General features: G+C 36.6%; 1 protein-coding gene across 8 annotated transcripts in view; it reads right to left on the reverse strand.

The window, feature by feature from the left end:
* DDX60 (DExD/H-box helicase 60) overlaps window positions 1–20,424 on the reverse strand; it is a 109,203-nt gene extending 88,779 nt beyond the window's left edge. For 3 of the 8 annotated variants that reach the window (XM_004758121.3, XM_004758122.3, XM_004758117.3), the window contains exons 1-7: window positions 20,221–20,353; window positions 13,299–13,423; window positions 12,369–12,478; window positions 12,164–12,233; window positions 6,589–6,778; window positions 4,936–5,277; window positions 3,963–4,079 (exon numbers count right to left, since the gene is read on the reverse strand). In XM_004758121.3, coding sequence (XP_004758178.2) covers window positions 3,963–4,079; window positions 4,936–5,277; window positions 6,589–6,778; window positions 12,164–12,233; window positions 12,369–12,372 — 723 coding nt within the window. In that variant the 5' untranslated portion in view covers window positions 12,373–12,478; window positions 13,299–13,423; window positions 20,221–20,353. Of the gene's footprint in view, window positions 1–3,962; window positions 4,080–4,935; window positions 5,278–6,588; window positions 6,779–12,163; window positions 12,234–12,368; window positions 12,479–13,298; window positions 13,424–20,220 lie in introns of all 8 variants that reach the window. The other 5 variants (XR_006606242.1, XM_045078292.1, XM_004758119.3 and 2 more) reach the window with 4 other exon arrangements.
* Between the last annotated feature and the right edge of the window lie 991 nt (window positions 20,425–21,415).

Genomic DNA, 21,415 nt, shown 5'->3' on the forward strand with positions numbered 1-21,415 from the left:
TATAGTATATCTATACTATATATTATAGTATATATAATGTTTTATATATAGTATATATATTTTATATAGCATATATAATATTTTGTATATTATATAAATATTCTATATTTATATAGAAATAGTATTAAAAATACTATTAAATCTTTCTAATCAAAAGAGTGTAAAATTTACAAATAAACCAGAGGAATAGAGTGGAACGTCCAGATTTATTTCCAAAAACATATAGAAATTTAATAAATGTTGCATCTGAAATCACTGAGATAAAAAAGGACTTTCTAATAAATGTTACTGAGCATCCCTTTGAAAAAATAAAAATTATATCTATACCTCACACTATAAGAATGAATTACAAATAGATTAGGAATCTAAGTTTTTAGAAATTTTAAGTATAGGAAGAAACCACAGGCAAATCCTCTTTGATGTATGTATGTAGGGCAAGTCTTTCTGACTATGACTCAAAGTCTAGAGGCAACAACACAACAAAAAAATTAATAAATTTGACATTAAAAATTTTAAAAATGTACACAACAAAAAATCATAAACAAAGTAAAAAAAACCTGACAAGTTGGAAGAAAATATTCATAATATATATCACAAAGCGCTAGTATCTGTAATATAGAGAGAAGACTTAAAATTGAAAGACAAAAAAATGATATAATCCTTCTAAAATTAAAATTAATAAAACCTAAGTAAGCAACATATACATTTATCTTTTTATGTTTATTATTTATTATTATTAGTCATATTACTTTGCAGAGAGATTTACAACTCTCCCAAAATACTTCTATTGTCTCCATAAAACTCCACAATTTCAAATCCTTTTAACAAAGAAACAATTTACAGCATAACATTTTCTTAATTTTTTTTTAAAGATTTTTATTTATTTATTTGACACAGAAAGAGAGATCACAAGTAGGCAGAGAGGCAGGCAGAGAAAGGGGAAAGCAGGCTCCTGCTGAGCAGAAAGCCCGATACAGGGCTCGATCTCAGGACCCTAGGATCATGCCCGAGCCAAAGGCAGAGGTTTAAACCACTGAGCCACCCAGGTGCCCCAGCAGGATAACATTATTAAGTGATGATAATACCTTAACTTTATATTTATCGTCCTATTTTTTTCTATTTAATTTTTTCAGTGTTCCAAGATTCATTGTTTTTTGCACCACACCCAGTGCTCCATGCAACACGTGCCCTCTTTAATACCCACCATCAGGCTCACCTAAGCCCCCACACCCCTCCCCTCCAAAACCCTCAGTTTGTTTCTCAGAGTCCACAGTCTCTCATGGTTCATCTCTATCTTTTGGCTCATCGATTCCATTTTTAAAAGCTACTCTGAAGCTATACCTCCAATAATAAAAAAATTGCATATGTTACAAATAATTATTTATTACAGCATTGATTATAATTGCAAAATGTTAAAAGCAAGTATAAATTGCATAATAGAAAACTGGTTAAACAAATTACAGTACATCCACATGAAGGAGTGCTATGCAGCTATATAACATAATGAAGAAGATATCTATAAATTGTTTTAAAATGATTGCTAAATATGCTGTTAAGAATAAAAAGAAAGAGACAAACCATAAGTGACTCTTAATCTCACAAAACAAACTGAGGGTTGCCGGGGGGAGGGGGTTTGGGAGAAGGGGGTGGGATTATGGACATTGGGGAGGGTATGTGATCTGGTGAGTGCTGTGAAGTGTGTAAACCTGGTGATTCACAGACCTGTACCCCTGGGGATAAAAATATATGTTTATAAAAAATAAAAAATTAAAAAAAAAAAAAAAGAATAAAAAGAAAGATACTGAAAAAATCTATATATACGATCCTTTATTTAAGAAAGAAGATATAAGAAAATACACACATCTGCTTTTTTGTACAAAAAATAATAACAATAATAATACAAGAAAGATAAACCTGAAACTAAAGAGACAAATCACTTACGGAAAGTATTTGGGAAAGGGTTAACTGTAGAGGAGAATGGGATCAGAGCAGCAGGGATAAGAACAAAGTGTCACTTCTTTGAACCTATCTTTTGTATATCTCTGATTCTTAGAATCATAAGTATTCTTCTTACACCTTTCACATACCCTCCAAAATAAACAGATAATTAAACTGTAAATGGGTGGCAGGGACCCAAAGTGAAATACAAATACTAACCAATGAACCTAACCGTATTAGTAATGAATAACAACCAAACTGAATGGGGCCTGCAAGAAAAGAACTAACCTAAATACCTTTGGAAAGCAGTATTTTATGTATTCTATGACTAAAGATAAAAAGAACTGCACATAAATCCTGTAACCTTCTAGTAAATATGCTTCTCACAAGATATGGTTAGCAATCCTAAAACAACTTTATATATATATAGTGCATAATGAGAGATAAATTTCTCATAAATTGAAGAAATAAATTACAAATAAGGAAAGGGGAAGGGTAAAATGAAGCATAGGAAGTTGGATCAAAGTAGAAGTTACTGGTATAAATACGTGATATTTACGATAGATGATAGATTAAAAAATAGACAGGTACAGATGCATGGCTTAGCATATATACATACATTTCCTAGCTATGTCTGCTGAAAAATCCTCATTGCAATGATACCCCAGTAGAAATGAACAAACAGGGGCACCTGGATGACTCAGTCAGTTAGCATCTGCCTTCAGCTCAGGTCATGATCCCAGAGTCCTGGGATCAAGGCCCACATCAGTGGGATGCTCAGTGAGGAGCCTGCTTCTCCCTCTCCCTCTGATGCTTCCCCTGTTTGTGCTCTCTCTGTGTCAAATAAATAAATTTAAAAAGAAAAAAGAAATGAACCAACATATTTCCCAGATCTTGGCTTCTAAATACTGTTTTCCACAAAAGCAACCAGAACTCCTTGGAGAAGTGGTTGATTTCAAGGTTGAAGCAGAGAAATTACGAGTTGTGGTTTCAAAAAGTAAAACAGTGCTCAAAAAGATGGGGCCTGATGAATTTGAAGATAAATATACAGCCATGTAACCATCACCACAAGGTATGTCATCAAACGTCAATAAAGTGGTTTTAGAAGAGAAAAAGATGGGAAGGGGGGTGGGCATGCAAAAGAACATAGGTGCAAACTTGAAGGAGTCTCTAGTGTTCAAACCTAGAACTATTTGAGCACCAAAACTATTGTAATATTGGACTTTGATCCATAGTGTAAAATATTCCCTAGTCTATGCTGATATAAGGAAATAAACAAGTAAAGGGCAGAGATATAGGAGCTTTCCCTTACAGAATTCTAAGTAAGAAAAGTAGAAGGAAAGAGTGAAATACAAAATACCTATTGGGCAAACATACCTAGCAATAATTGTTGACGACAAGATCCATTGATGGGTTCTAAAATTAATTAGCAAAAGTCTGAGAAAAAACAGGATTTACATAGTCAGGAAAGGTAGCAACTTTACAGTGGAGAAGGCTAGAAGGCACCAGCTTAATCAGTGTTAAGACATATCAATATCATGAACCCTTTGACATACTATTGTTCACAATACCAATTCATTGGCATTCTTGCCAAAAATAAATAACTTCATCCCAGTCATTAGAAAACACCAGACAAACCCAAATTGAGGGATATTAAAAAAAATAAATAAATGATCAATACCTTTCAAAAACATCAAAAGCACAGAAGACAAGGAAACTACTACAGATTGGAAGAGACTAGAGAGTAAAAAATTAATGGATGTGGGATGCTGGACAGAATCCTTGAACAGAAAAAGGACATTTGTGGAAAAGTAAGTGAAACTCAAATAATGTGTGAAGCTTAGTTAATAGTATTGTGCTGATGTTCATTTCCTAGTTTTGAAAAATATACCATGGTCACATCAGATGCTAATATTAGGGGAATCTGGGTAAGAAGTCTATGGGAAATCAGTACTATTTCTGCAACTTTTTCATAATCAAAAAATTAACTCAAATAAAAAGGGGTTTTTTTAAGGTTTCAGTACCTCTTTCATCATATTTTTCCATTTTAATTTTCCAAAAAGAGATTCTAGTGCTGAAATTCTATACTCTTCCAATTGTTTAATCAGGGTTTTATAAGCACTCTCAATCTTCTTTTTATTCTGTAAAAGGAAGGCAAGTCAGATAAATTGTCACAAATAAAATATATAATCACTTTCCAACTACAGATAATCATATACTGAAGATACAATCGTTAAAATGTATTTCCTAGTTTAAAAAAAAATACACTAATGTAATTACATATCATCAATTCTTTTAAAGCCTACCAAGCAGCACAATTTTGCTTTTGCTGAATTAATTTTTGTCCGGGAATTTAGTGCATTTTTAACAACTCTATGAAAAGTATAATTAACATAATATAAAATTCACTCACTTTTTAAGGGGACAATTCAATGGCTTTTGGTGAAGTTACAGAGTTGTGCAGCCACCATTACAATTTAAATTTAGAACATTTACAACATCTCAAAGAGTGTGCCCACTTAATACACCATATTTTATTATGAAAAATTTCACACACACACATAAATAAGGAATAGCATAATCTTCCCCCAGGTACCTATCACCCAGCAACAACCACTATCAACATACACCACATTTTTATTCTGAGCACATAACATCTGTAAAGAGATAAATGAAATAACCTCTTAAAAATGAGTTTTCATTAAACAAGGAAATACATTATTATACTAGAGATAAAATCTAACACTTAAAAAAAAAAAACTTCTTAAGGAGAGATTGGGAAGCATGTTTGTTAAGGCACCCTTCAAACTCAGATTCAGAAATTGCTCCACCAGAATAAAAGGAGATCAAGTGATTATAGTACCTCTTCCCAATTAAAAATCAATCCCAGGAATGTTCCTACTCACAGTAGGCAACTAGAGTTGGAAAGAGTTTAATGACTGGAGTCATTAAATTTTATAAAATCCTAGAAGAAATTTGTCTTTAGGTATCGGTTACCTCTTTGAAAAATTTTTGGTTTTTATGCATGCTTGGCATAAGATATGCATAAAGTCGAAGAATATCGGATGTTTGCCCTGAGGAAAGCACAACGTTGACCTTCATCGCCCAAGACTGAGTAATTAAAAAGTTGAAAAGGTATGTTTGTAGATGGTTCAGGCCTTCATCTGCAACTATCAGGTAATACGGGTAACTGTCTGCCAAGAAAGCTTCCCACTCCTGTGACAGGCATCCAGAAAATTTTGTTCGAACATCAATGGTGGTATTATGCTGAAGATGAAGAATTAAAGCAGTTCTCAGTGGAAGAAGTTCTGGGAAGTTGAAATATGCATACTCAGCATCCTGTGGGGATGGGATAAAGTATATTCTTTTGAAATTATCATTTAACTGGTTTACATATATCATTAAAGTCACTAAAGGAATGTATTCCAACACAGTTTTGTTCAGCTTTAGTCAAGGAATAGAACCTTAAGCCTTGACAGCCATTTCTCAAATACAAGCCATAAATCACAACTTGGACTTAAATACATATGTCCCCTTTAAGCAGGCACATAATAGTCAAGGTTTATCCCACTTTCCTTTTGTGTTCTGATTCTTTTTCTCTCCAATGTCACTTCAGAAAGAAAAAGGACAGAAAAACATGCAAAAGCAAATGGTGGATATAAATTATGCAGAACAGGAAGCCAAGGTGAATCACTTTGAGAGGACTTTTCCAATTTAGAATGATCTTCCTGAAGCAGCAGAGTTTTTTCTCAACAGATCAGAATTAGTACAGTTAACTAGACTGTCAACATTAGACAAGAATCCTGGCTCTTTATTTAAAACATTGCTTGCAAAAAGTCAGCAATGTTTAAAAATCTAGCAAGAATGTAGATTGCAAAGTGACTGAACAGATATACTCCAAAATCCTTAAGAGAAACACAGAGGTTACCTTTAGGGACAGAATAAGGAAGGGGTGGTAGTGGTTATACCTACCTGTATTTGAAACTCTTAATATTTTACTAATTATATTCATAATTGGAAAAAGAAGATCAAATATATTCCCTCAGAAGTATTTATTATAGGGCAAATAATAAGCAAAGCAGTATTAAGGAGTTTGACATTTTCAAGGCTCAAATAAATTGCTGAGTTCTGAAGACAGATGCAGTTTTCAGAGTTGGAAAAGTAGAATCCAGAGATCAACTGAGTTTTGGTTGAGAGGATAGCTCATCCTCCTTCATGATCCTGTGTGTCTTTACATGAAATTTAATTATTGAGAATAAAATATACTCTTTTTTTAAAAAGATTTATTTATTTATTTGACAGAAAGAGAGAGTGTGTGTACAAGCAGAGGGAATGACAGGAAGAACAGGCAGAGAGAGAAGCAGGCTCCCTGAAGAGCAAGAGGCCAGACTCGGGCCTCAATCCCAGGACCCTAGGATCATGACCTAGTCACTTAACCAACTGAGTCACCCAAGCATCACTAAAATATAATCTTAAATATGGTAATTTCTGAATACTGAGATTTTAAGTATTTTTTTCTGTTCTTCTCTTTAAGTTTTCTGAATTGTTTTAGATATATTTAACTTTGTAATAAGGGGGAAAATTACAAAATAGTAAGGTATTTTAGTTCTGGCTCTTAAATCATAGTAAAGAACTCTACTGTCACGTTACCTTGAAGAAAACTATGGCAAATTGTCCTCCTTTACTGGTAAGATCCATAAGATAGTATTCAACCAGATAAAAGAAGTGGAGCTCCTGCCCCGGCTTTAATGATTTCTCACATATGCATGTAGTAAGTAATGAATCTCCATCAATCAGAAAAAATTCAGATTCAACAAAATCATTGAATAAACTGGAATATCTAAAATGAAAAAAGTTAAAACAAAAATTACATATTGACTCAATAAAGCCCAAAAAAGGCAGTAGCATTGTTATTATTATCCATCATCACTATTATCAGCAAGTGATTTGCAGAGTAATTATTTTATGTCAGGCTGTATGCTATGCTTTCCAAATATATCCATATGCATGACTATCCTTCATAGGAAAAAGACAGGATCATTATCATTCTACAGATACAGAAACTGAGGTTCAAAGAGATAAGAGCAAATTGTGTAAGATCACGTATCAGTATCTGGATTGGAATCAGAATTTAACACCTCTATTCTGCATATAGACTGGTATTAAATGCTTCCCACTTAATCAATCTTATTTCTTTATAGAACAATAGGTTCATTGACAGTTATGCACAAATAAAGCAAGAGAAAACTGTGTCCATTCAGCATCAAAAAGCTCTCAAAGTTCTATTAATCATATAAATATGTATATATATATATAATTATATTTAAAATATACTATGACATATACTAAGATAGATATGCATTACTTTTTGATATGCTATGCTAGTTACTATACAGTCCATTATTGATTTTTGATGTGGTGTTCCATGATTCATTGTTTGCATATAACACCCAGCACTCCAAGCAATGAGTGCCCTCCTTAATACCCATAACCAGACTCACCCATTCCCCCATTTCCCTCCCTTCTAAAACCCTCAGATTGTTTCCCAGTTTCCATAGTCTTTCATGGTTCACCTCCCACTCCACTTTCTCCCCCTTCATTTTTCCCTTCCTTCTCCTAAAGTCCTCCATGTCATTCTTTATGTTCCACAAGTGAAACCATATGATAACCGACTTTCTCTGCTTGACTTATTTCACTTAGCATAATCTCCTCTAGTCCCATCCCTTTTGATGCAAAAGTTGGGTATTCATCATTTCTGATGGCTGAGTAATATTTCATTGTGTGTATGAACCATATCATCTTTATCCATTCATCTGTTGAAGGGCATCGCAGCTCTTTCCACAGTTTGACTATTGTGGATACTGCTGCTATGAACATTGGGGTGCATACGGCCCTTCTTTTCACTACATCTGTGTCTTTGGGGTAAATACCCAGTAGTGTAATTGCTGGGTAATAGGATAGTTCAATTTTTAACTTTTTGAAGAATCTCCACACTGTTTTTCAAAGTGGCTGCACCAACCTGCATTCCCACCAACAGTGTAAGGGGGTTCCCCTTTATCTACAACTTCTCCAACATTTGTCCTTTCTTGCCTTATCAATTTTTGCCATTCTTTTTTTTTATATATAATTTTTTATTTTTTATAAACATATATTTTTATCCCCAGGGGTACAGGTCTGTGAATCACCAGGTTTACACACTTCACAGCATTCTAACTGGTGTAAGATAGTATCTCAATGTGGTTTTGATTTAAATCTCCCTGATGGCTAATGATACTGAACTTATTTGTGTTTCATTTAACAGACACTTTTTCATATGTCTGTTAGCCATTTGTAGTTCTTCTTAGGAGAAATGTCTGTTCATATCTTCTACCCATTTTTTGATTATTTGCTTTTTGGATGTTGAGTTTGAGAAGTGCTTTATAGATCTTGGATATCAGCCCTTTGTCTAATATGTCATTTGTAAATACCTTCTCCCATTCTTAGGGTTACCTCTTTGATTTGTTGACTGTTTCCTTTGCTGTGCAGAAGCTTTTTATATTGATGAAGTCCCAAAAGTTCATATTTGCTTTTGTTTCCCTTTGCCTTTGGAGATGTGTTTTTAAAGGAGTTGCTGTGACTGCTGTAGAAGAGATTCTTGCCTATGTTCTCCTCTAGGACTCTGATGAATTCCTGTCTCACATCTTTAATCCGTTTTGAGTTTATCTTTGTGTATGGTTTAAGAGATTGGTCGGTTTTCATTCCTCTGTATATAGCTGTCCAATTTTCCCAGCACCATTTATTGAAGAGACTTTTTTCCATTGAATATTTTTTCTTGCTTTGTTGAAGATTAGTTGACCATAGAGTTGAGAGTCCATATCTAGGCTCTCTATTTTGTTCCATTGGTCTATGTGTCTGGGTTGTTTTGTTTTGTTTTGTTTTGTGCAGTACCATGCTATTTTGTAATAGAGCTGTGTATATATAGCTTGAAATCAGGCAATGTGATGGCCCCAGCTTTATTTTTCTTTTTCAACATTTCTTTGGCAACCTGGGGTCTTTTCTGGTTCCATACAAATTTTAGGATAGTTTGTTCCAGCACTTTGAAAAATGCCATTGGTATTTTGATCAGGATGGCATTGAAAGTATAGATTGTTCTGGGCAGCACAAATATTCTAACAATTTTTATTCTTTTGATCCATGAGCATGCAATGTTTCTCCATCTTTTTGTGTCTTCTTCAATTTCTTTCATGACTGTTTTGTAGTTCCTAGAGTATAGATCCTTTGCCTCTTCAGTTAGGTTTATTCCAGGTATCTTACGGTTTGGGGTGCTATTGTAAATGGAAATGATTCTCTGACTTCTCTTTCCACAGTTACTTTGCTAGTATATAAGAAGGTAACTGATTTCTATACACTAGATTTTGTATTCTGCCGTATTACTGAATTGCTGTATGAGTTCTAGTAATTTGGGGGTGGAGTCTTTGGGGTTCTCCATAGAGTATCATGTCATCTGTGAAGAGAGAGATATTGACTTCTTTGTCAATTTGAATACCTTTTATTTCTTTTTGTTGTCTGATTGTTGTTGCTAGGACTTCTAGTACTATGTTGAACAACAGTGGTGAGAATGGGCATCCTTGTGTTCCTCAGTGGAAAGGCTCTCAACTTTTCCCCATTGAGAAAGATACTCACTGTGGGTTTTCATAGACGGATTTTATGAAGTTGAGGAATGTTCCTTCTATCTCTATATTCTGAAGAGTTTTAATCAGGAACAGATGCTGTATTTTGTCAAATGCTTTTTCTGCATCAATTGAGAGGACAATGTGATTCTTATCTCTTCTTTATATGTTCTGTCACTTTGATTGATTTGCAGATGTTGAACAAACCTTGCATTTCAGGGATAAATCCCACCTGGTCATGATGGATAATCCTTTTAAAGTACTGTTGGATCCTATTAGCTAAGATCTTGTCGAGAATCTTGGTGTCCACATTCATCAGGGATATTGGTCTGAAATTCTGCTTGTTGATAGGGTCTTTGCCTGGTTTGGGGATCAAGGTAATGCTGGCTTTATAGAAATAGTCTGGAAGTTTTCCTTCTATTTCTATTTTTTGAACCAGCTTCAGGAGAACAGGTATTATTTCTTCTTTGAAAGCTTGGTAGAATTCCCCAGGGAATCCATCAGGCCCTGGACTCTTATTTTTTGGGGAGGTTTTTTTCATCACTGCTTCAATCTTGTTACTGGTTATGGGTCTATTCATGTTGTCAATTCCTTCCTGTTTCAGTCTTGGTAGTTTTCTTCAACCTGACTATTGTCTTCATAGGCTACCTTGAAATCTATTTCTGACAACTTGCTTAGATCCATATCCATTAGATCTGTGGGAGAGGCCATTGTCTCTGGGTCTTTTCTTTGTTGGGAGTTCCTCCTCCTAGTCATTCTGTTGAGTTGTGGTCAAGGGGGTATACAGCCAAAAATACCAATCACTATCTAGGCAACGTGCTTCCTGGGAAGGTTCAGAGCTATTGGTCACCACCAAAAAGAAATAAACAAACAAACAAACAAACAAAAATAAAAAACAGCCGAAATGAGCCCCAAGAGTAAGATTTATAAAGTACAAAAACAAAGACCAACCAAAAAAGAAAGAAAGAAGAAAGAGAAAAGGCACCCAAAATAAAACAATGGGAGTGAGGGGAAGGTGGTTATAATCCCTCAGTGTGGGCTAGGAAAGGTATTTCAGTTCTTCCTGGGTGTATTTTGAGTTCTCTGTTAGAGAACTCTACTTCCCAGAGATACAGGGAAATTAAAACTGGCATACACACACACACACACACATACACACACACGGTATATATATATATATATATGTATATATATATATATATGGTATATATATATGGTATTGAATAGGGGAGAAAAGGACTACAGTGAAGCCTATATCTATATATATTTAAAAAAGAAAAAGAGAAAAGCATATGCATGAAAAAATTTAAGTTTTACTACGGAATATGTTGTATTAAACATCTAGTTGAAATGATAAGAAGGTTAAAACAAAACAAAACAGCAACAACAAAAACACCAAGAGTCATTAGAAAGAATTAAAAAGAGAGAGAGAGAGAAAAGTTGTATCTAAGCAATGTACAGGCTGTGGGACAATACCAGGAGTTTGATTATACTGCTTTGCCCTGGTGTCCAGGTTTTACGGTTTTATGGGGACCCTGTGGTGGTTGTCCTCTTATTCTTTCAGCTTGTCTTCTGGGGGAGGGGCCTTTTGCATTGTTTTTCAGTCAATCCTGCTTGGGCAGAGTTGCCCTGCCCACTATCAAGGGGCTGGGCTCCATGGAAACCTGTTTTTCCGGGCTTTTTTAAATCTGGAGGCTTTTGTTCTCTGGCAGTTTTTTGTACCTTTTTGTGGGTCAGAGCAAAGTAAACTGTCCACACCCTGACTTTGGCCTCAGAGAGAAGCCACACGGTCTGTTCCTCTCTGAATCTTCCACAACACACAGACTCCTCCTCTAGAAGCACCATTGAATATCACAGCCTCCCCAGGCAATATGCATCCCCAGCAACCCTCCCAATGGTCAACTGAGGCCCACATTTGTCTCTACACCTCTGTGCGACCAAAACTGTGAGCAATACTGGTCCAGGCAAGCCCAGCCCTGGTGACTGCTGCTCCTGGGACTGTGGCCTCCAATCCAAGCTGGGTCCTCTTAGGCACGGGTGGGCAACCACTGCAGCCAGTCCCAGGACAATGAGCTTGGGTCCACACCTGTGGCCAACCAGTCCCAGCAATTATCCCTTAAGCCCCTTTGTTCTGTTTGAATACTGTTATTAGTCCCTTCCCTCTCATAGCCACCAGTCTCCAAGTTATCGCTGGTCCCCAAGTGCAGGGCACTTTCGCTTTGGGGTATTACTTTCCAATGGCGGGCTTCTGGTAGCTCCCTCCCCCTTCTGTTTATCCTCCAGTACCTGTCTGTGCAATCCCAACTATGTCTTTTGTACCTCTCAACATGATCCTTTGCCCCCATAGAGATCCAGATGTGTATAATATTAAATCTCAGGCTGATTTCATGTGGCATTCAGAGTGCCCTGGTAGATTTCTAGCTAAATTGAGGGGGCTGGTTGAAATGGAGTCCCTTACTCCTTTGCCATCTTGATGGAACCAGGCATTACTTTTTTTAGACCGACACTACTTAATGTCAAATAGACAATAGGAAATCTGTCAAACTCTACATCTCTTTCTTTCTTATAATACTCACTCAGCTTTTGGTACTTCACTCAAAATTAGCTGTGACATTCTCTCTAAAAACATCATGTGTTCTTCTAAGCCTGTAAAAAAGGATTGCTTATTATTTGAAAAAGAAATAGTTATTTTAATTCTATTAAATCTATAAAAAAATTAAATCTGTATAGCATAAAGAATCATTATTTTATAATTTATAAAAACTTTCAATTGAAAATTACCCATTGTTGCTGCTATCTGGGCCTTGGACTGGAAATGGAAAATATTAAATATAGCAAATATCCTTTACTTTGGTACCTCTAAGCAGCAGTTTTTAATGAAAATGACAGACCTGCAGAGAAAGAAGAAAAATTAGAAATTCATTTATTCCATCAACAAATAGTATTGAATAACTATTGTATATTAAGCAAAACATCAGGCAGTAAGAATACAAAAATGAACAAAAGGCAACATGCTGTCAGTTCTCATGGAGCTTAAAGTCCATCAGGAAAGATGAATATTAATGGATAATTACATAAACAGTGGAAAATTACAAATGTGACAAAGTCAAAGAGAATAGAGGAAGCTTCCCTAAGTAATGCTGAGCTGATTTTTGAAAAATGAAACAAGAATTAATTAAACAAAGGAGTAGGGAAGAGTAGCATTCCAGGAAGAGGGCATATCCAAACACCATGTACAAAAGTCTTATAGCATGAAGGAACGTGGGTGGTACTAGATCCAAAATAGAAGCCAGCAAGGCTGAAATGGAGAGGGTGGTGGAAAAGCTAGCTGTGCTACAGGGTTCCAGAAACAGAAGAGCATGCAGAGCCTTTGAGGGCATGTTTTCATCTTAAAATCCACTGATGGATTTTAAACAGGTAGTGTTATGGTGGCTTTACATTTTGAAAGATTACTCTGGCTATAGTAATATATAGTAATAGAGAGAGAAGAAATAGAATGGGACCAAATTTCCTGTTACTGGAGCAGAGAGAAAAAACATTGTTTAGAAGGGTGATGATCATAATTTGATGTAATACAGTTTGTTGGTAGTTTGGGCACTTAAGGATATTAAATATTTAGAAGGTAAGTTTGCCACAATTTGGTAATGGATCTGATATGGATGGAGAAGAGGGGAGATTGAGGGTTGTCAAGGATGATTCTTAGGATTCTACCTGATGCAGCAGGGTGAAGGACTAGGACATTCCCATGGCAGGAAACCTTGGAACAAGCCCACATTTCAGGGAAAGATCATGAATTCAAATTTGTGGCAAGTCTGAGTTTGACTTGATTTCAAGACCTATTATAGGATAAGTAACAAGAGTTATTAAATATATAGGTTTATGGAATATCTGGGTGGTTCAGTCGGTTAAGCATCTGCCTTTGACTCAGTTCATGACCCCAGGGTCCTGGGATCAATCCCGCATCGGGATCTTTGCTCAGCAGGGAACATGCTTCTCCCTCTGCCTGCTGTTCCCCCTGCTTGTGCTCTCCCCTCTTCTCTCTCTCTCTCTCTGACATAATAAATAAATAAAATTTTTTAAAATATATATATATAGGTGGGGTGCCTGAGTGACTCAGTCATGGGTCATGTGCCTTTGGCTCAGGTCATGACCCCAGGGTCATGGGATCGAGCCCCTGCTCAGCAAGAAGCCTGCTTCTCCCTCTCCCACTCCCCCTGCTTATGTTCACTCTCTCGCTGTGTCTCTCTCTGTCAAATAAATAAATAAAATTTTAAAAAATAAAAATAAAAATAATGAAATAAATATATAGGTCTAGAGGTCAAACACAAGGTCTGGGCTAGACCTGAATATGTGAGTAATTTTAATATTATTGCAAACAAGTCCATTGACATAGATGAGCTTGCTTGGACAAAGAGACACAGTATCATGGAAGAAAAAAGAACTAAAAATCCAGTTATATAGATCACTAATACACAATAAATGCCAAGAGAGAAGAGGAAGCATCTGCAAAGGTACCTGAGAAAGAACTGTCAAAGAGGCAGAAGAGAATGAACTTGAGCATTCTGTCAGAAAAACCAAATATTGAGACATTTCTCAAACATGTCATACTGTGTCTTAGGGCAATGAAACTTGATAGATAGATGAATAGATGAGAGACAGATGATTTGATTAGATAGATAAATAGATAGATATTCACATTATATGACAGTAAGGAAAACATAATGGTGAGGCACACAATGATTTTAAATATTAAAATAACAATGCAAGGAAGTTTATAACTATAAAAATGAACAAGCTTATAGAAAGAAGACATTACTGTGGGTTGGAATGGAACGTTTAGGAAACACTTAATGAAGACAGGGGCAAAAGTATGGTCTCTCACTTACCCAGTCATTCTACCTTTTGTCAAATACATAGAGCATCTACTCCTCACCAAGCTTTATACTTGCTGCAACATATGAAAATATACCTAACACATGACCCTTACAATCTGGTAACGGTTTAAAGAGAATTAAATAAAAAAGTATAATGTGCTGAGTGATCCAGCAGAAATGTACAGGAAGCTATTAGCGAATTGAAAGAGTTCTTCAATCAGCTGGAGAGGTCCTCTATTCTGAGGTTTTATGGATATATTGGAGAAGGTAAAGATAAAGAGGATCACATTTCAGACAGTAAAATAGCACTGGTTTAATGCACATAGATATGAAACCACATGACAAGTTTGGTTCCACAGACTGTTCTATATGGTATAAAACAGAATAACTTGATTGGAAATGAGACAGAAAAAGTAGATGTAGCCCAGATTATAAGGGACTTTTGCCCAGGAAAGAAGTTTAGAGAATTTCCTGCAAACCGTCTGCCATCTGATTCATGCAATCTTCCACCTCACTAAACGCACATTATCCATATTGTCTTCCTTCAGTTCTCCAAGCTCAAACAGAAAAGATGAGTCAGTGAGAACTGAGTAAACAGGAGAAAATTAACCCCAAGTATCTTATAGAAGGAAGAGCTCCAGAAAAGGTAGGGTTAGACTGCACGAAATAAGATGAAACAAGGTAATTCATAGATTCCCAGATGTTACACAGTGCCCTTAATGTCTCAGGAAAATTTTTATGGTACTCCTAGGACAAAATAAATACCTTATAGTTTATTTATTAAATAGATAGCTCCAAACTAATTAATTAGTCCTAACAAAATCATTTGAAAATAGAATATACATAAATTGAAAGAAATAACATTTTTAAATTAAATAACAACAATCACTGATGAGAGATGTTGGACACTATACAACTTTTCAACAAGAGCCATCGTGGCAGAATAAAACCTTTCTCAATTTGACAGTAAAGGGGCTCCACAGCCTGACTGCCTACTCTCCTGTCACACAGCCTACAGGAAACTCCTTATGAAATATCACTCTGAATTCATGCCCCACTTAACATTTACACAGAATTTATATCACTATATGCAGTTCTTTCTTATTTAAGGGAGAGGCACATTACGGAAAATAAAGCCAATTACTCATCATAATAATCATTAAATATGTGTAAATTTTAAAAATAGAATCATTAGACTTTGGGGGGTATTAAGAAGAAGCCAGATGAATAAACATGACTCAAGGACAGAATAGTTCAAATTAGCTTTCCAATAATTACAATATTATCTAATGCAACAATAACAAACTGCTACAGAAAAAAAAAAAAATGCTTGGGACACCTGGGTGACTCAGTGGGTTAAGCCTCTACCTTCATCTCAGATCATGATCTCAGGGTACTAGGAGCAAGCCCTGCAATGGGCTCTCTGCTGAGCAGGGAGCCTGCTTCCCACTCTCTCTCTGTCTGCCTCTCTGCCGGCTTGTGATCTCTCTGTCAGATAAATAAATAAAAACTTTTTTTAAATGCTCATAAATCCTTATAAAATTTTTTAAATATAATTTCAGGAAAAAATCATGTGCAGAACAATAAAATGGACATGTTGATATCTTAAGCCGGAAATATGAAATCCAGGAAAGTTTTTTAAATATTTATTTATTTATTTAGAGACATGGAGAGCACTAGTGGTAGGAGGGGCAGAGGGAGAGGGATAAGCAAACCTCCCTCTCAGTGGAGAGTCCAATGTGGGGCTCCATCCCAGGACCCTGAGATCATGATATAAGCAGAAGTCAGACACTTAACCATCTGAGGCACCCCCAGGAAATTCAGAAGACAGAAGAAAAAAACAAGGAGTTGGAAAATAGAAAAAATACCAAGAAACACAAAGGATAGATTCAAAAGTTTTAAGATCATCCCATAGTAATTCCAGATGGAGAAAACTAAGATTCTAAAATGAGTAAAGATAAAAATAACCAAAGATATAACTTTAAAGTCATACAATAATATGGAACCACAGTTAAAGTACACATTTTTAGACTGAAAAGTTCTTCCAAGTACTAAGAAAAAATAATGACAAAAGAGAAACACACACTTAGAAATAGCAACTTTAAATTGCAGAGCTCCAAGAGCAAAAAGAAAGATGAAGATATGCTATGAAGAAATGTAAGTCAGAGAGTCCATAAGTAAAGTAGTTAAAGGCATAAGCATTATTGGCAGAATGCCTAGGTTTTAATCCTAGTTCTGACACATACTATAGTTTAATAATATTAGGCAAGTTATTTACTTTCCCTATATCAGTCTACTTACCTATGAAACTGACTCAGACAATAATGTTACTTTCCTGTTTGTGTTTTCTAGCTAATAAAATGTATGACCTGATGTATACAAATTGATGAATATAGCATGTGACACACAGAACTGAATAAAACAAGGAGCATCACTGGATGTTTTGATAAAAGAAAGCAATATTTGCAAAGTTCCCAAGGGAATATATTTTGAACTTAGAACTCCATATCTAGTCATTCAATCCATTAAGAGGGCAGAAAGAGAGTATCACCAAACATTCAAGAAGTCAGAAATTTCACCAACCACCTATCCTAAATGATAATTTTATTTAAGGAGATAATACAGAAAATTGGGGGGTTGGGGGGAACAAGCATAGGACAATCAGGAAACAGTGAAACTACATATGACCCAGAAAAATTAAAGGAAGCCATAAAGATTATAGGAGGATCCATGATACTTTGAATTAAGAAAAGTATCCATTTCAAACAGCAGTCTTTTTTTTAATGATATGATTTATTTATTTGACAGACAGAGATTACAAGTAGGCAGAGAAGCAGAGAGCCTGATGTGGGGCTTGATCCCAGGACCCTGAGATCATGACCTGAGCGGAAGGCAGAGGTTTTAACCCACTGAGCCACCCAGGTGACCCTCAAATAGCAGTCTTAATGATAACTACATTTCCAAAACAAACATATAAATTGCTTCTACAATAAATAACATAATGTTGTAACTTGTTTACTTGGCCTTCAGTTTGTGATTCAAATAGAAATAAATCACAAGAATTAGTTTTAAAATACTGTAAACTATGATAAACCCTGACAGTATAAAAATAATATAATAACAAAATAGGAAGGTTCAGAAAGGGATGAATTGTAGAAAAAAAAGAGGGTATATTAGGTTCTTTATTTTTCATAGAAGAGAGTCCAGGGATTGTATGCAAAGATAATAATCCAAAATTTAAGGGTTTCTGGAATCAAGAAGTTAAATTGCCTTTCTTATATAGGTACTGAACCAATGGGATACCAAATAATATAAATGGGAGAATTTCATGTATATTCATATTATAACTAATGAATTAATAGATCTTGCTATTTTTAGATGATAGCACAACAAAAATATAGGCAAATATCTACTTCCATATAGAACTATACCATTATTGAAATACTCTAACCAGTGGCGCCTGGGTGGCTCAGTGGGTTAAGTCACTGCCTTCGGCTCAGGTCATAATCTCAGGGTCCTGGGATCAGGTCTTGCATCGGGCTCTCTGCTCCGCAGGGAGCCTGCTTCCCTCTCTCTCTCTCTCTCTGCCTGCCTCTCCATCTACTTGTGATTTCTCTCTGTCAAATAAATAAATAAAATCTTTTAAAAAAATAAAAAAAAGAAATACTCTAACCAAAAAAATATTTTAACCTGAATTTGATCAAAACTCCAGTAGTAACAATTAATTGACAAGACATTTATAAGCTATAAGAACCTATTAAATCGCACCAGGAAGACTAGGAGACTCCCTGCAAGACCAAAAAGGGAAAGGGAAAGGGAAAGAGAAAGGGAAAGGAAGGGAAGAGAGGGGAGGGGAGGGGAAAGATAAAGGGAAGGAAGAAAAGGAAAGAGAAGGGAAGGGACCCCAATTTATTAATAAATAAATTATGAGAGGATAAGAGATTAAAACAAACTTAAAAACATATCATCTAATCATAGTAGTGCCAGAACCCTATTTTGGATTCTGATTTAAACACTCTTTAATAGGGAGAAGAGAAGGGTAAAAAAGAGAAATCATAGATTATTGGAAAAGATAGAAGTCCAATCCAGAGAATAAGGCCCAGGGAATGATGGAACCACTCGACGGAAAAACTATAGTTCCTGAAACACTGGAGAAGAGCTGACCAGCAACAGACAGAATCCTAGATGGCCTTCAAGACACCAGCAAGAAAACAGGAAACCTCAACCTTCTAGGTGCAAGGAATTGGATTCTCCCAACAATCTGAATGAGCAACCAAAGCCTGGACAAGATGTCAGCCTCAGCAGACACACTCATTTCAGTCTGGTGAGATGCTGAGCAAAAGGATTCAGTTAATCAGTGCCTGGATTTCTGATTTATGGAAACTTATAAAATAATAAATTTGTATTGACTTATGCCACTAAATTTGTGGTAACTGGTTATGCAGCAGTAGAAAACTAATGCGTGCCCCTTGACCATGAATACATTATTTTAATTGTTTTTAAGAAATAAATTATTATTGTATGAAACCACTGAAATGTAGGGGTATGGCGGAATCACCTGTGAGATATTAAAATGCATTCTTTTTTTTTCTTAATTAAATTTATTTATTTTCAGCTTAACAGTATTCATTATTTTTTCACCACACCCAGTGCTCCATGCAATCTGTGCCCTCTATAATACCCACCACCTGGTACCCCAACCTCCCACCCCCCACCACTTCATTCCCCTCAGATTGTTTTTCAGAGTCCATAGTCTCTCATGGTTATCTCCCCTTCCAATTTCCCCCAACTCCCTTCTCCTCTCCAACTCCCCATGTCCTCCATGATATTTGTTATGCTCCACAAGTAAGTGAAACCATATGATAATTGACTCTCTCTGCTTGACTTATTTCACTCAGCATAATCTTTTCCCGTCCCATCCATGTTGCTACAAAAGTTGGATATTCATCCTTTCTGATGGAGGCATAATACTCCATAGTGTTAAAATGCAGATTCTGATTCTGCAAGTTTGTAATTGAGCATCAGGTTCTGCGTGGATTAGGAAGCTGCTTGCTGCTGTCCACATCTAGATTTTATTGTTTATGCTCAGATCTGACCTCTCTTAGTTTCTCCTCAAGGCCCCAGATCCCCTGTGCCCTTCCTTTCAAGAGGATCCCTTAAATGCCTTTGCTCTCCTTCAGACTTTAGACCCTGGCACTCCTAACCAGCGTCCCTTCCCACTCTCTCCCCCCCAGGCTTTGCCTTCCAAGGCCAACAAAAAGACCTGTCCAGAAGGGGTGGGGGGTGGGAGGTTGGGGGAACCAGGTGGTGTGTATTAGAGAGGGCACGGATTGCATGGAGCACTGGGTGTGGTGCAAAAACAATGAATACTGTTACGCTGAAAAAAAAAAAATAAATTAACTTAAAAAAATTTTTAAATAAAAATAAAAATAATAATAATAATATATATTTAAAAAAAAGACCTGTCCAGCACCGTTTGGGGGTTCCTGGTGGCGCCCGCAGCGCCCCACACCATCAGCACCGCGTGCCCAGAGCGACTCTGGGCCTCCTCCCGCTCAGACCGGAGAGCTTGACCCCCTGTGGGGCATCTCCATTTCAAGTCTCTCCCTTAGTTACACCTGTCATCTACAAGCCGGCTCCGCAGGCCCCGTCCCAACCTTCCCCCCACCCCCATCCCCATCCCCATCCCCATCCCAGCTGGGTCCTGCTGGAGCACCTGCCACTCCCCACACCTCCTCCCCCTGGAGTCCCGCCCCCACCTGCTGCGTCTGAGGAGCGCTGACAGGGGCTGGCCGCCCGCCGGCGGAAAGTGACGGAGAGAGGACGAACCTGGAGCCGGAGTGTAAGCTGGACACATAGCCTGAACTTGGGCTTCTGTGTAGCGGAGCCGGCGCAGCCAGTCTTTTATAACCTGGAAGGGAGTTTCGGTTTCATTTCTCCTCTCAGGGATGGGTAAGTTTCATTTTCCTTCAGGAAAGAAGAAAGAAAACAGTTTCCAGAAAAGTAAATTTTAGCATCCTTCTCTTCAATCTGAACCTTAAGAGATAGCAAAAACAATAATAAAGGCTTTGGAATTTGGACATAAAATAGAGGAAACACGAATCTGAGACCTCTAAACATAAATTCGAGAAGCAGCTGTTTAGAAATAGATGAACGGTAACAGTGTGGAATCTGAAGTTCTCCCGTGAGAGGTGAAGACTTGCAGTTCCATCTTTATGCAGAAACAAAAACAGAAACCGTATGGAAGAATACATGAACTCCCGAGTTTCCATTATGAGAAGCGAATGATTACTGTTATGTGTGAACTATATTTGGAGATTTCCTGGGCCAAAAACACCATTAAAAATTAAATGAAAATGCAACATGCTCACTTTTATTTCTGCCTTAATGTTATTTCCACAAAATTTCTGCCTAGGGATGTCTGCAGTTTGGGTTTTAACACTAGCCTCTTTTTCTTTTAAGCCTTTTGGTGTGCTTAATTTCAATGTGCAAATATACTGGAATTCTAGGAGGAGGCGAGTGGAGGTGGCGGTGGATTTGGGTAATCTTAGCAACAATAGGAAGCCACAGCTGCTTTGTCTGCAAGGAGAGTAAAGAGCAGATGTGTGGGCACTGTTTCACAGAGAAAACAGAGAACAGAAAGAGCAGTGAATGACATTTTCTGGTCATAAATTGGAGAGTCAAGTTGTTAAAGAAAAAGTTTGGGATGGAGAGGGTGAACATTTCTCACATCCATCAGGTGTCCATTCATTCATTCCCTTATTTGCAAATTTGTGATGTGTTTGTTGATGATGAAACTGAGAAAGAAAATTTAAAAGTCTGGAACTTGATACATGACTGGTCTAAAGTTATACTATATTCATATCTGTCCTTCACTAACATCTCTAATAATAGTAATACCCCTCTTTCCTCCTGCCAAGAAGTCAGTGTTCTAATTCCTGCAACCTGTGAACA

The sequence above is a fragment of the Mustela putorius genome, unplaced genomic scaffold (genome assembly GCF_011764305.1).
Source record: "Mustela putorius furo isolate JIRA1106 unplaced genomic scaffold, ASM1176430v1.1 tig00000242_pilon_pilon_pilon, whole genome shotgun sequence".
Taxonomy (NCBI): domain Eukaryota; kingdom Metazoa; phylum Chordata; class Mammalia; order Carnivora; family Mustelidae; genus Mustela; species Mustela putorius.